This window comes from Numenius arquata, chromosome 10 (assembly GCF_964106895.1).
Source record: "Numenius arquata chromosome 10, bNumArq3.hap1.1, whole genome shotgun sequence".
NCBI lineage: Eukaryota > Metazoa > Chordata > Aves > Charadriiformes > Scolopacidae > Numenius > Numenius arquata.
In genome coordinates this window covers 783,771-799,897 of record NC_133585.1, presented here as the reverse complement: position 1 = coordinate 799,897, position 16,127 = coordinate 783,771, and the positions used below count along the sequence as shown (strand labels likewise).

The following is a 16,127-nucleotide window of genomic DNA, read 5'->3' as shown; positions in this document are numbered from 1 at the left end:
TTATATGATCACAATGACTCCCTTCCACCATAGTAGTCTGTAAATGATCTCCATTTCATGGATGAGGAAAAAAGACAACTCAACGTATGCATGTATTTCAACAAACAAGGAAGGCTGAACATCCATGGAAAAATGTTTCCTTCTCCCTGGGATTTTCCTTTACATCTACTCTGATCTGAGGTCAAGGACAAGGAAATCTGGAGCACTGGTGTTTTAAGACCCATTACTTTGTGAATCATCAGATGTAGAAACACCTGCTTTATCTCATTAGCTCTCTGGGATTCCAGGTCTTATAATAGGATAAAGCATTTGCATGTAGCCTTGGCAGTGCAGAAGATATTAGACCTTTGAATTTGTGACTCCACAATGTTGAGAGAACTCATTTTAATTGCTTTTTGGAGATTTAAAAATTCATATTGTTACTATGTTTTTACATTTGGAGCCTGTACCCTAATACTCACTTATTGCTCTCTCAGTAGAGAGATTTTATAATGTTTATCTATTCATTTTTGCAATTCTTCATGCAGCTAACTTCAATTTACTTTAAAAGGTATGTGAAGCTATACAAGGTCTGTGATGTTTTTTGGCTTCACCACATCACATCTAAGCTGTGTGAGCATCTGTACTGTGGGAACCAGTAAAACCGTAACACCATTACATTCTGGCTTACAAATAAATACAAATAGTTTAATGAGATCTTTTCCCTATGGCTATGTCTACATTAGTAAATGTGGTGTGATAGGAGGAGTATGTAGAAGTAGTTGGTACCGGAATTCAACAGATTTGTGTGTATTTGACCTTTTTTTCTTCAGCCTAGCACTGCTTTGATCCATTAACAGTGGGAGTTCATTCGGTGTTTTCCTGGAGCACATCTCTGAGCTTTGTTTCAGACAAAGTAAGCCAGTGCGTGTGCTCCAGGACTGCTCCACGAGAAAAAACAAAGTGCATTAAGTGGGTGCTTTTTCCTCCAAAAAGGCACTCCTATTGGAGATTGAAATACTGAGGTAGCCAGAAGACTGCACAGACTGGAAAAGAAAGTGACTCATTTTTGTTAGTAGTAGCAGAGTTTTAATTGATTAGATCAAATTTGTTTCATCACTGTGAAGTTATTGATCACTGTCTTTGGACTTCTCTGCCTAAGGAAATGCGGGAAAATTAATCCAAAGGTAGGTTAGCTCCTCTGGACACTCCTACGTGTGTTCTCTTACCCAGAATGAAAGTGACCTTACATCAATGTTCCTTCTTTTGTTTTCAAAATTAAGTAAATTCAGTTGTAGCTATGGCACTGTCCCGATGGTTATTTGAAGTTAAACACTTTTAAAATGTTAATTCATATAAACATTTCTATATAACTCTGACTAGCCAAGTCTAGCTGGTGGAACTGGTAGCTAAAGTCAGTTAATCAGGATTTGGCTAGCACAACTTTGTCTCTAATGAGGACATACTACTATCTGATATAAACACACTACCAGAATTTTCAGTTTAATGACTTACCAAAATCCTGACAAGATCCTTTTGATCACATTCTTCTAGACTATTTACATTTAATTTCTCCTTGTATTTCTAAAAATGAAAATGAATAAGAAATTCAGGTTTTGTGTAGCAAATTTCCTCCCTTAATGTTGTGACCCTGGACAGAAACTCACCAGTATAGATTCAACTTCAGAAGGGGTGGCCTTTGTCTGGTACATAAGCATTTCCTGAGCAATGTCTTTCCTGTTTTCAAGCTTGTTCATTTTGTCATAAGTGTCAGTATTTAAAACGGACCACCCCAGGAACTGTGTGAGAGTCTGGAACAAAGCCAAGCAAAGCAAAGATGACACCATGACAATAAAATTAAACTGCAATTTGAACTTACTTTTCTTAAACTCCAGTTTCTGGTAGTGCCCTTTGAAAAGCAAAGTGTAACTCTACTTGTTAGAGACCTTTACCCTCCACCAACTGGTTCCATTAGTACCTTACAGCTTTTAGTGACATTGTTTGTCTCAGCCCCATAATTAAGGGCCCATGTTCCCATTTTTTATGCAGGACTGTGAGGCTTATGAAGCTGAAGTCTGCGGAGAGGGCTAGGATACGCCGTGTAGCATCTTATCTTGCCCATGTGCTTGGGATCACGAGTGCTCTGGGAACTCCTGTGATCACAGGCATGGTATCCCTTGGCAAGCATCACACCTTACCTGCTTACCCACTGCTAATTAGGAGATGCTGAGCATCACTAAAAAGTCAAATGGTTACAAATAAAATAGTCTGACTTGTGCATTACTGGAATGTAAATGATGTCTCATAAATTTTCACGTTTATAAAGGGAAATAAAATTTCTGATTTTTAAGAAACTGTAGTGAAGAGGATAGACATTTGGTTAGGTGTTAATAAAGCCTATTTGAAAATTTTCAGACATTTTAAAATGACTTTGTAGAAGAATATTTTTATTAACATCATATGGCTCCTTAAAGCCTCTAATCCTGTTAAGCTTACTTCAATGATCTGTTCATCATACTCGTCAAAAGGTTTTCCATCTTTCCTATTGTAAAATGTTGCAACACCCACAATTTCTTCTTTTTTGTTGACAATAGGCAGTGACAGGACATTTTTGATAACCCATCCAGTCTCATCCACTGGTCCTTTCTGTAGGAAAGCCAAAGAACAGGAAATGTTGTATATTTCTTTGAAAGTAGTAATACAGCTATTGATATAGGTGATGTAACACTAAGGCCTGTGCATCACAAAGGAGAAATTATTTATGTAATCAACAGTATAATAATTGGTGGGAGGCATTAGCATATTTTTCTGCAATATCTATAATTATTAACATTACTGGAATTACCTGAAATGTGAAATATTCATCTGCTGGTGCATTCATCATGTTACAAATCTGCAGCATTAAGAAAAGGAGACATTGTTTAAACGGAATATAATGTGCACCAAGACTTGGGCTGATATTTTTAAAAGGCATATGTATTTTCTAAGCTAATAACAGTGAGCACCAAAGCTAGCTACAGAAATTAAAACTGTTCCTGTTAAATTAGATGTGGTTATTCTAACAGATGTCGTTCTGGAGTGCTCGTAGTGAAGTCCCTCATGTATGATGCCTCACAGTCCATAACCATGATGAAGAAAATCACTCCCAGTTTCAAATGGCACAGGGGTTATAGACAGAAATAACTGAGCACTAAGTTCTCTGTCCTTACTACTATTAAAAATGCCATGGGATTACTAATAACTGTCAGACGTCACAACTTTGAATTACGTATATTGTCTATGCAAGGAAAAAAGAAAACTGTAAAACTGTGTATATGATGATGTTCTCACTTTGACATTTTGTTGTGAGATTTAGTGAGCAAACCTGTGAAGTGACATCAGACGCAGACATTATTCCTCTGATGTCACCACAACCAGAGGGAAATTTTCCAGATGATGTGGCTGTTTGTGCTGAGAGCTTGTCTCCATCCAGACTACTGACTCACGATTTCACTTGGAACCAAGGACACTGGAAGTAGCACGGTATTTTTGTAGAGGTTTTTTGGTTGTGAGGAGGTTTGGGGTTTTTTTGTTCAATCAGAAGAACTGCATGAACTAAAACTTTTCGGTTTTACTTTTGTTATGAACTTACAAATCCATTTTCAGCAACATATGTTGGCAATCCACTGACAAGACACCAGTGATCTGCTGGAGGTGACCTTTAGAGAGAGAATGAAATGAAATGATTTCTACAGTACAGACGTGTTATTATTCTATCCCAGCAACGCATCTAATTACTGCACATTCGCAGGCTGCCAATGAGTACTCACGGAATGACTTTGATTTCTTCTTTTCCATGTAAAATATAGTCAATAATCTTATAAAAATTGACTTCCTAAATAAAAAGAAAAAAAATGTGTAGGTGACGTGTATGGCCTCAATGTCAAAATTAAGATTCATAAAAAAGAAAAATTAGTATCCTCACTCGTCCGTCAGGTGTCTTGGGGCCTTTGTAAGGCTCTGCCTCCCCCAGCCGGATTGGCCACTCATCATAGAACTCCTGAGAAAACGATAAACAGGGTTTAGCAAAAGGAAACAAAAATCAGTTCTGTGTTCATAGGTAATATGACATCTGTGGATAGCAGTTTTATTTTTCCTTCGCTGTAGCTGTACTCTGGTCACATTTCAGACAATATTAAGAAAACATTGTTAAATACATTCCAGGCAAGAAATGTTTGCCAGTAAATTGCAGGCTAATCTGAGGCTTATCTCTGGATGGTTATACAGCGTAATTGTTGTTTTAGACGGCAGGTATTTACAAATCAATAATCATACCTGCACTTCTCTCTTCTGCTCTTTCTCATATGGAATTATTAATATGAAAAGTTATTTCAGAATTTGCTGTTATGTTTATTGTGGTTGTATCCTTTGCCATGCTTATATTTTGCATGTAGTTTTTGTAACATGGTTAGATTTTATATAAATGATCCCAAAGGGTTAGAAAGCATGGTATCTTTGTGTCTTGGAGAGACATGCACCAGAAATATCCAGAACAAATGAATTGGAAGGATGGATTTTATAACTTAAAGTCAGGAGCAGCACTTAGCTAGCAAGCAGGCGAAACGGTTGTTACCTTCTCCTTAGTCATGTCCAGCAGACCAACAGAGTATCTTTCACAGTTCAAATAAATTCGAATAGTGTACAATGCTTTGTGAAACTGCCGCTCTATATCCGTTAGCTCTTCAAATACTTTGTTGGCAGACCACAAAAGCATCTATTTATAACAAAAAAGAAAGAGGGTAAATGTTGACAACAGTAAGAAAGCATAAACACAGGAATCCTAGGCATTTCAGAATAAAATGAGAAGCTGCATTACTATTATCAAATTAAAAAAATTAAATAGATGCTATCCTTACTTGAGTAAGCTTGCAAGAATATAAAATAGTGGGAATAATAATGGTTTCACACAAACACAAAATATTATCATTAACAAATTCTGCTATACCTGACTTCTTCGGGATTCAATATTGTAGAGATAAGATGTATGATGATTTCTTAGGACCAAAGATATAAAATTGAGGTATTTTTTAAAGACCTAAAAACAACAAAGAGCAAAAGAAAAGAGAAAAGTATCAAATCAAAAGGTAGATTCACTCTAGTTGTTGAACTAACAGGACTGTGTTGTGTGACGTTTGAGGTTATTACCTCTTCATCCTCTTTTGAGAACTCAGTGGCATTTAGTTTGTTGAGTGCCATTACAATAGCAAGCACCTCTTTGCCCTGCATAATTGGGGTTGCCAACATATTCACTGTGGTATAACCAGTTTTTTTGTCCAGAAAGTCAGAAAAATGGTTGTTCTGCAAGAAAAGAAAAAAAAAACCAAACAAACAACAAACAAACCACAAATGAAACACATAACAATTAGTAACCAGGCCAAAAGCAAGTGATCATATCATTTGACAATTCACGTTTGCGGTGCTACGAGCACAGTTTCACAGTGCAGCAGGTTTATACTTGCAAAACCCCCCACTATCATTATTTAACCCAAATCTTGCAGCATTATATGTACAAGCTTAACTTAGGCACTGGTTATGAATACAGCTTCTGAAACCAAGGTCTGTACAGGTTTTTATTAGAATGATGAGGAATTTGAGGAATTAAAAATATGGGAAAATCTAAAATAATGGAAAGAGTAATAGGACTTTGTGGCTACCTCAGAGTCTAATCCATGTAAGAGAATTACTTCATAGCTATGTTAATATTTCTTATTATTTAATTATTTATATAAATAAAATTCATTATACTGTCCCGTTACGCAGTGTTTAAAATTACTATCGGTCCTGAATGTATATGGCTAAAAATGCCTCTGATGGAGAGTCATCCCCAGTAGGTATGTGTCTGGGTGAGCATTTCTTACTCCTTCCTGCTGACAGACTCCCAGTCCAACGTGCTCCTCTGGGGAATGGGAGGGTGTAGGACTGGGGGATGAGGAGGCAGAGCTGCCTTTGCTGGGTGTGGCATCCTGTGGGAATAATGAATGAGCCACAACTAACTGCCCCACCAGTTTCACCCTTGAAACCGAGTGCTGAGGAGGGCTTAGTAAAAGCTATTCTTTTCATTCTTTTATGTAAATGTTCCTGGGAAGCTAGCTCATGTTTCATGGAAAACTGTTTCAGTTCCTCATATCAAAGAAATTCTTGGTGTTTTCTTTGAAATGCTTCAGTGTTCTCTTTAATTTAGAAAAGGGATTTGAAATTTGTCAGGGAAATCTGTTAAGGGTTGTTGGGTTTTGTGATGTTCTTATGATGATATATCTAAATGAGCTGAGTTATGAGTCGGGCAATTGAAATCTGTCGATATATGCATGCTGAGAAGTGAGATGGTTCTACCAAGCAGCTGAAATAGCCAGACTCTGTCCTCACTGAGCCTTTTTCATTCCCTCGCATCTGCCACTTCTAACAAGTCAGTGCTCAAACTTCTTCAGAGAGATGAGCGCTCAAGTCCTGGTCTACACTCTGTGACAGATTCTCCCTGAATTTCCTTTAACAGGTGTTCTTCTTATTTCAGGTGATGAGCCATGGGTGCCAAATGAGACCATCAAGAGGTGGCAAGTGGCTTGGTGAGCAGGCAAGGTCAGACAATGTTCCAACACCACGGGTAGGAATGGCAGCCGGCCGGGGGGGCAAAGAAGTCCTGTTTTAAGGACATCCACACAGAACCAAAGTTCCCAAACCTTACCAGTCCCCTGCTGTTGGCAAATATTTGTGAACCCACTTGTAAATTGACCGACTTGTTACTGCACGTCTGCCCTCAGAGCTGATACATATTACTGTGATTAATTGCTGCATTAGCTTAGGCAGCCAAGATCTGCGTGGTGAATCTCAAGGTCTCTTCCTTGCTGACGGGCTGGAGAATGTTGCAGGATGACATGTAATGAAATTTCTACTTTCACAATTTAAACATAAAGCTACTTAAACAAACAAACAAACAAACAAACATTTTCTGGGTTGTAAAATCAAGCATGAAAAGGCAAGGAAATGCCAGAACTAAAATTGTCTTTCTTAATTTCTTTTTTTAAAATTTATTTTCTTTCTTTAAAATTTTCTTTTTAATTTTTTTTCTTTCTTAATTTCTTTTTCTTTTTTTCCCCTCTTCCCTCTTTAGCAATTGTCTCTGGTATGTGTTGAATTTGTAGTACATACAACTCTGAGAAGGTAGACTGGATTTTATTATCGTTTCAAAATGTTAGGGGCTTTTTCCCCCTCAGTTCTTCATAGTCTTTACACAGCCTATCTTTTACTTTTGCATTTTAGATTTCCTTCTAGGACTGTATTTCTATGAAAGGAATTTAATGTGTGGAAATAACTCTGAAATGTCTTTTCTGTATTTACTGGCTGGGCTCTCGTACCAGAGCCCAATTCTCTTAGAATTGATTTTTTTAAGGACAGACTGTGTGATCCCCATAAATCAGCTTGAGAAGAATAAAAGTAACCAATATATTGTCTCTGTAGCTCAGTGTATCAGGCTGTATTTGGGTCCCTGGAAAGTGTAGCCAGTTCTGAATACATCCTCCAAGTGAAGCGATGTTTTCTCTCTTTCTGGCAAACTTTCCCTGCGTTGTTGCTTTCTGTTTCTCTCGGAGAAAGGTTTAGGGGTATCCCGCTAAACAGACATCCATGGAAAATGCCAGTCAACCTGTTTCTTTTATGTAAGAATCAAATACTGTCTGCTTAACAAGTATGTTATCACACGGAAATATTTGATTTTCTCTGAGATGTTTTACCTACTGACACAACCATTCTGGTTTTGGGTGTATTTTGGGGTATCGGTAACAATTTCTGAATCTCTGACTGTTTTAGCCAGTCAAAATAAAGACAATCAGATGATAGAGAATTTGACCCTGTTTTGTAGTTCCTCTGTCTAACTAAGAGCATCTAGCATAACGGTGAGGCCCAAGTTCCTGCTTTTAGAGCACTGTATGCTGCTATGAGGGAATATATAAAAATTTCAGACACTGCTAGATTTATGAATACTTAAAACGGACATATGTACACCAAGTGAGCTGAATCAGCAGGACACAGATGCTGAGTCTTAATTTGTTTAATAACTCCAGACTGAAGGTACAAGCAGTGGTGTTCAGAAGTGCTCAGAAGCAGCACTTTGGTCATACAATTTTTGCAGAGAATAGGAAAATTTTAAAGAATGCAAGTCTGTGTTAATAAACAGAAAGTTCAGTAACCGCAAGCCATCCTGAGCTGTGCCTGGGTAGTGCAATGCAGAAAGATATAAATACCTCTAACACATTGGCAACATTCCCACAGCATATACAGACTCCTATCGCACATGATTTGCATATACGAGCAAAAATTTGTGCTTAGATTTAGGCTTTTCATTATTAATATTTTGCACATAATTGCTAGGAGTTTTGAAGCCTTTATTTCCAATCAAGGTTTTAAAATATTTTCTCTTGAGAACATAAGCTGCTTTTGTTTTCAAAGAAAATCATTCTTCTCAATGTCTGGAAAATCATGTTCACAGGCAAAGAAGGCAGAACTATGCTCTGCAGTACCAGAGCCAGAAGAGCACCTTGGTGCTCCCGTGGATATGTGAGCGTGGACACGTAGTCGATTTGAGCCCGGTCTTTTGAATCCAACCCTCTTTCAGAGCAAGGTTTGAACTTTCACCTCTCAGGTAATCATAAAAACAGGCTTTTAAAAAAGTGAGGGAAAAGCAATCTGCTGATAACTCCCTAACTGTAGTATATTTGAAAGCATTTTCTACTAGCTTCATTTAAAGCTAAACCTTGCCATTGACTGTACAATGATCAGTTCTATAGATCTGTAAGATGTGCAACACCGGCACAGACGGGCCGAAAATCATCTTTCTGTTAGAGGTGACAGAGGGTAATGGGAGAGGGGTTTGAAAAGCTGCTATGGATCTAGACTATACACTTAAAATTAGTAGCTAATTCATGGTTCTTGATTCTCTAAACCATGAAAGCAGTTTTATCTCACTGTAACTTACCAACACTACTACACATTGTTATTATAAAACTCTTAGCAATCAAATATCGATATAATGCTCTATGTTTAGATCATTTGGCCTCAACTTTTCAATTCCTTTAATAAGCCTAATTGCCATCTCATAGCTAGCAGTGGAATTTAGGAAACCTGAAGTCACTGTTGTGATAACAGTGTGATTACACTTCTGTGAAAGCAAAAAATAAGGCCATTCTTTCTAAAAATAATTTTTAACTTCCTCATATGGCAGTTACAAATAAACTTCCTTACGGAGACTATACCACATCTGATTCTGCACTGTAGCTACACAACTGTAAGTTCATGTCTGTAATAAAGTAAAATAAATATAATTGAGAAAAACTCACTCCCCAGGAACCACAGGCATTTGGAGAAGAAAGTTAATTTTAAAAGACTACATGAGTAGATAATACCTTATGATTATGTAAGGGTTTTTTTAAAAAAAATTGGTGTTACTTTATCATTTCTGAAAAATTCTTATTGATGGACTGCTCAGAAGAAGAAACCGTCTTGTGTCTCTCCTATTTTATGACTCTCCCTGCAGATCTCAGTTCCTTTCTTGGGTGTGATACGTTCTTCTCTGTATCCTTTTACCAGTTTTTAAGGACCTAATTTATTTCATGATGAATTCTCCTTTATTGGCTGGTTTTAGTTATCCCACAGTTCTTTAAGCAAACTATGAAAAAGAGTTCTGCAAAAATTTCTAACCTTTTCCAGGTTGTATTCTATGGCAAGCTTAAAAAACAATGGAGCCCATCATTCTAATGTTCATTGACCCATCCTATGGTGTTTCATAAAGGAACTACATCACCCAGCTCATGATGTGATCTTAGGATTTGCTACACTCTGCTCCAGAACACTGCGCTAAGCCTTGAGAATTTCTGATGGGATTAATGACAAAATGCAGCCAGAGGCAAGTGAGTTTGACACTACTGGAAACTCCAGGTCAAAGTCTGCAGTGTAAATTATTCGTTGATTGTAAATTTGATCAGAAAATGCAAAACCTATTATAAGCAATGAGATAGGGTAACCCTTGTTAATTCGGTTTCCATTGCACATGCACAAGTATGGAATTTGTACAAATGCAGGAGAGGCAGAGAAATGGAGAAGTGTGAAAAGCAACTCAAAATGAAAGTGTAAGGGAAGAAGGGTCCCTCTCCCTGTTGGGCCAGTCAGGGTGAAGATCACTGCTCGGCTTCATTGGAGGCACCAGGAACAGCAGCTCAATGTTGGTAGTATCAAGGCCTCCACAGCTCCAGTAGAGTTGTTATTCCCAATTGCTTATGATTTGGCACACCATGAGCATGTTCATTACACATGGGTTGAAATGTCAGGAAATTAGACTATCCCATAGGCCTTTGCTTTGGTGACTGGGAGACTGGTTGGGAAGCGGCATGATGTAGTTCTGTTTATGTCCCACAGATGACATTGAGACCTTGGTTTCCATATCACCATTGCCATTACTCCTGTTCCAAAACCGCTTACTGTTCCTTCCCTCCTGTGTGGACTGGGAGTGACACGTCAGTCTCTGCTGTCCAGCCTACCTCTCCAGTTCCAGTTTGGCAAAGTCTGTCAAATATCAGTTAAGGAGAAATGACAAGACTTAATCCTGTGTCTGAGTTGATGGTGTCAAGAGAGCAGATGCCTGTTTTCCTCCACCGCTTTCCTCTTATAAAGCACAGAGGAAGAATGGCTTTCTGGCACCCCTTGCAGTTATGGCTATTTTGTTGGTGTTGGGCTGGGGGTTGTGGGTTGGGTAGATGAGCTCAGGCTGGTCAAAATACATCATCCTTTGGATGTACGATGACCAGGGGGGTGTCTGGAGTGCTGTTGGAACAGGAGCCATCAGGAGCTGGTGTCACACTCATCAGTACCACACATTTCTTTACATCAGCTTTACATGTTTCTGTTTTTCTTTCTGGTAGCCTTGCAATATTTTCTCCTATCCCGATATTTTGTTCTCCCACTGATTGTCGTGCATTGGCTCACATTTCTCAAACAAAATTTTTCACCACTGAGTAGGTGGTATTGGTGTGCTGTATTGCTTCCTCTCTTATTTCTGCTTATCCTAATTTCAACTCACAAATATTTTGGTTTCATAATGATATAATTGAGTATGAATGGAAAATAAAAAGCACCTATCTTCAGCTATGAAATGTCATCAGTCTGATTCAAACCCAAAACCAATTAGCTAAATGAGTTGGCCATTCATTAGGCCACACTCAAAAAATCACGTATTGTCAGGCATGTAAGACAACTACATTTTGACATGTAACTTACTAGTGTTGCAGAACAAATTGACGTTGATATCTTCAAGATCATTAGAGTTTTGAAACAGAATCAAGTAGAAATTAAGATATGTTTAATAGCGTTTGGGGGTTGAACTTTTCAGTCATGTCACTGAAATGTCTGCTTGTTATTTGTCATATGTAGTGGCTATTTTGCAACTTTTTGAAATTGAATCTTTATTATATTGCCTGAAGTATTTTTTTTCACATAAACCAAGAAAATTAGGTTAAAGGGAGCTTTTCTTTTTAATTTTTAATGTAAATTTTTTCTTCACTTCTGGGATCTTTCCTCTTTTAACAGAAGCTAATTGAAAGAAAGAACTAAAGGTTTGGGGTTTTCTTCTGGAAGGCACGATTAACAGAAATTTGTTTCTGTGTTTGAATATTTTCTTGTAAGTTCACTGAATCTTTGTCTTTGTAACAATAGAAACACATTTCCATTTTTCCAGTTAATATTTACTATGTTGAATGTGAGTTTATGACAATCTGTTTTTTATTATCAAGATGAGAAGATAAAATGAAGGAGCAGACATTATCATTTACAATGCAAGTTCTTCCCAGGTAAAAGGCTACCTCTCCATTTCATTTTTTGCCCATTTTTAGTTTATTTTAGAATTATTTCTTTCAGTTCTCATTACTTTCCAGACATTCAAGAAGGCAGTACCTCTGTAACCTTGTATGTCTTTGCTCTCATGTCTTCTCATCTTAACAACTCTGCTTTGCTTTGTTTCTCAAGAACTTCCCTCTAAAATTACTTTAACAATCTTCTTCTGGCCTTTGAAGCTTTTTTTAATATCCTCTGCCTTGTCAGTATGTTGGATATTTGGGGTTCTTCTCCAGGCTCACATTGGTGGGAGGCTGGCAGAACAGGAGAAAACTGAGGCATCTTATTAGCAAGTGACTGCCCAGCTCTGTGGGAGACTGGCTAGCTGAGAAGGGTAACGTAGACATGATCCAGCTGGCTGAGCAAGAACTTGAGAAACATCGGACTGAGCTCCTGTAACTACTGAGCTGGCAAGGACACCCTGTCCTTGACTGTAACTGTTGTATGATAACAGGGAGATTGCAGCTGCTCAGGCATGGGGAAAGAGGATGAAAGTAACTGTAAAGAAGGAACTAAGGGCGGGGTTGAAGTTTGGAGGACAGGCCAATCAGAAAGATGTATTGCAGAATATGTATTAGCTAATTATAACGAAGCATAAAAGACAGCTGTACTATTCAATAAACGAAGCTTGCTGATCACTCATATTGAGTGACTCTGTCTTCCCTCCGTCGCGACACAGCTCCACCACAGAATGACTCCATTCTTTCCATTTTTAGGGCAACCAGTTGTGGCATTGACCATCTTGCTCTCTCCTGTGCTTTCCCACTGCTTTGTATTTTTTACATGGATGCTCCTGCTTCCAGCAATGCCTTCTTGCCCCAGGAGGGAGCCTCAGCCTCCTGCCTGACCCCAGGACCACTGCCCAGGTTCAGTGCCCAGGTCTGCTCACTGCCGTTTAGGAGTCTGAGCCACTGAGCCCCAAAACCATGCTTCTCTTAGCACTTTTCTCTCCCCTCTTCAAATAACCTTCCATTTATTTTAGACTTTGGTGTAGATTCAAGAAAAGGGATGGAGTGTTTCTTCTTCCTAGTTCCAGGTTCAGACAGCCTGGAGTCTGAGAACCGGCACATTCCCATGAATCTGAAACTCTGGTCACTTCAGACAGGCCTGGAATTAAAGTCTCTCCCAGCCTTGCATTAAAGAGAAGTAGAGTTCCCAGAAAAAAAACCACAACAACCTCATACAAACTGAAGCTGGATCAGTTTTCGAAGGGATGATAGAAGTGCTTGTGACCCGAACGTGCATTTGTTTTGTATCATAGGATTCCAGTGGTTAAATTAGGTACCACAATGATCACTGTCCTGGCTCCTTAATCGGAGTTGGAAGCACCAGAATCTCTCCACACTCCGTTGTTTCTTCACTTCACTGGAGGTTATGGATTCCAGTGCAGGATCTCTAAAAGTGCAGGCTTGTTATTTCAGCATCAGAAAATTTGGGTCTGTTTTTGGATCTAATCCAAAAGCCTTCACTTGTTTTGAAGCATTTTTTCACCGTATATAATTTTATACTCTACTATAACCAGGAATATTATTTCTTGAGTTTCCAATCATCAATTAAATCTTTGTCTTTAAATATCTCTGAATTAAAAGAAATAATGCAATAATTTTAATACCCAATGGACTAAAGCAAATATATGTAGTCTTTATTATTGGTTCTTACAGGCTGAGAATGTGAGATTTTGATTCCTCAGAAGACATGCTCCTTGTTTAACTATTTTTTAATTCTTAGTTTTATTTGGAAATAATGCCTTAGCAAAAGATGTAAGGTTATAGTACTCTTCTTTATCATGTTGTCCATGTTATTCTTTAAATATTAATTTAAAGAATATAAATGAACACATCAAATATTATGCAGTCTATCATCTTACTTTGGAATATTTGAGTCACATACTCTGCCAGATCCTGGGAATAATGTGAGGCAGATTATTAGTGTAGTGGTCCTGCCTGGTCTCCTGTTTCTCACTGCTGTTAAATCCTGGATTATACGCTATTAGCTCTCACAGTCAACAGGTCCATAATCTTGTGGGGGGAAACTGTTCTGGCAATTAAGTTAATTATGGAATGTCTGTATCTTTTCCTCTGCTTTTCTTTTCTGAAGCATTAGTCAGGGTAAGGAGCTTCCTCACGTTTATTGGTACCTTTCCAGGTTGAAGAAGGAGATAATCCCTACAGAACTGGCTACCAGGCACTAAAAGTGCAGTCTTAACATTTTTTCAGTGATTTATTGCTGTTGTGATCTTTCATTACATTCACTCTTGTTACAAAGGGCTGGTGATTGAAGCATGAAAATGTGTCACTGTGGGTTTGTCAATGTTGTCCTGTACTTAAGACTTAAAAACCACCATGCTGTTTGGATATGGATCGTGCCAACAATAGAAAGTGGTTAGACATGACATCTTTAAAGCACTACAGCCATCTAGAATTATTCATTGTGTGTTTTGTATTCTGACAAGGCAGTAGGGGCAAAATTCCTCTCTGGCTTAGCTCTGCTTGTCATTTTTCACTCAGGATTTGGGTAGCAGACAATCTGGTTTGATTGAAGTGCATACAAAGTGATCTGAAAAATAATTATCCTTTCAAAAACGTGATAAAGGCTTCAATGGCTGCCTGTTTCTGCTGCCACCAACTAATTATATTCCTTGAATGCTAATGACTAAAGCTGCAGTCCTGGGTTCCTTACTGAGATAAAGATTCTGGTGACAGTGGGAGCTTTGCCTCTATGAGGAGCGTGGATTTGGACACTTCGCTTATTTTACAAGTGGAATGGAAATCATGACAATTTTGAGACCTTCAGGGTTGTTTCTAAATAACAAACCTTGGTCCCAGAGAAGTCTCTGCAAATTTTGCAATGAACTTATAAAATGTCGATGGTTTGATGACATTTAGTTACCAAATGTGGATTAATGGCATCCTGGTTTAACTGCATTTTTAAGCGTGGGCCTACTGGCATAGACCTCAGTAATCCTAAGAGAGTAAATGGGTGCCTAAGTAAAGATCACCTTAGAATGACTGAATAATAGCTAGACAGATGCTCAGCTGACATGAATTAATTTACGAGTGCAAAATGTATACCTAATAGGATTAGAGGGACAGAAAGGTTCTCTTATTTAAGCATATCCAAACTACATTTGTCAAAAATTTTGTAACAAATCCTACTGCAAACACAGAAACCTTGAGGCAGCCCTGCTGTGGGCACCTCTCACGTAACAACATTAAGGAGCAGTGCAGTGTCTGATAGAAGGCACATCTTTTCTGGTCCTCCTGATCTTTTCTCATGTAATCAGCCTTATGAATTTAGAAGGATTATCCTCCAATCTCCCCATGGGGAGGTAAGAAGCAGCAAGTCTTATGCTTCTTGTCGGAGCAGCAGCCATTGAAGAAAGCATCTTTGTGCTTAGTTAAAAATCATTCTGCTGTTTGTTCCTGTGATTCCTACTTGCATCTGAGGTAGTTTGCTATATATTGGAATGTTCTTTTCACATATATATATATTTTCATTTGTTTCTGAGCTTGAAAAGTAGTCCTCTATTTCTTTATGCCTACCAACTTTTAACATGATAACATACATCACCTCCTGGAAAACATAGATAATTGCAGTGTATAAAGTTTTTTATTATTTACATTGAGCTTAGGACACTGAGGTGTTTTCCATCTCTAAAATGGCCCATAAGTTTTAATTGACTGTATAGGAAATACTGAGAACTGGACTGTCATATTGTATAATTATTTTAGCACCATTTGATTATGCTGAGCTTTTCCATATAAGACTAAAATGAGATGAAGATGTCACCAGTTGATAATGTAAGGTTAGCTATTTTTAAAGAAATCTACAACAACCAAAACACTTCTATGTTTCCCCATGTATTTCAGGGCAGTTTCTAAAGTAGTTCCTATTCATGCATGTTTAATTTCTGTTAGGTCACTCATCATTTTAATGAACATTTGTTATAACCTTGTCAGCACCGTAACTAAAGAAGGTGATTCAGTGCAAATTCAACAGGAACTTTGAAAATGTCAGAGCAGCTCCGACTCATTAATCTGCTTCTATAGATGATTCTGTACAGAAGCCCTGGTGCTGGACGTACTCAAAATTTGGAGCCATTTTAAATTCAAAGGCGGACTTGAACATATATGTTGACCTCATCTTCATCTGGCTTCATTTTCCTACTTACAAGGAAGCATCCTCATTACAAAAGCTGCAAATTAATTCTGTTTGGAGGTGCATGTATGGCAGCACAG

General features: G+C 38.1%; 1 protein-coding gene across 2 annotated transcripts in view; it reads right to left on the bottom strand.

The window, feature by feature from the left end:
* PDE6C (phosphodiesterase 6C) overlaps nucleotides 1–16,127 on the bottom strand; it is a 29,207-nt gene that overhangs the window by 12,251 nt on the left and 829 nt on the right. For both annotated transcript variants that reach the window (XM_074154645.1, XM_074154646.1), the window contains exons 2-11: nucleotides 5,164–5,316; nucleotides 4,964–5,053; nucleotides 4,592–4,732; nucleotides 3,944–4,018; nucleotides 3,789–3,853; nucleotides 3,611–3,677; nucleotides 2,825–2,872; nucleotides 2,476–2,625; nucleotides 1,647–1,790; nucleotides 1,495–1,563 (exon numbers count right to left, since the gene is read on the bottom strand). In XM_074154645.1, coding sequence (XP_074010746.1) covers nucleotides 1,495–1,563; nucleotides 1,647–1,790; nucleotides 2,476–2,625; nucleotides 2,825–2,872; nucleotides 3,611–3,677; nucleotides 3,789–3,853; nucleotides 3,944–4,018; nucleotides 4,592–4,732; nucleotides 4,964–5,053; nucleotides 5,164–5,316 — 1,002 coding nt within the window. The remainder of the gene's footprint in view (nucleotides 1–1,494; nucleotides 1,564–1,646; nucleotides 1,791–2,475; nucleotides 2,626–2,824; nucleotides 2,873–3,610; nucleotides 3,678–3,788; nucleotides 3,854–3,943; nucleotides 4,019–4,591; nucleotides 4,733–4,963; nucleotides 5,054–5,163; nucleotides 5,317–16,127) is intronic.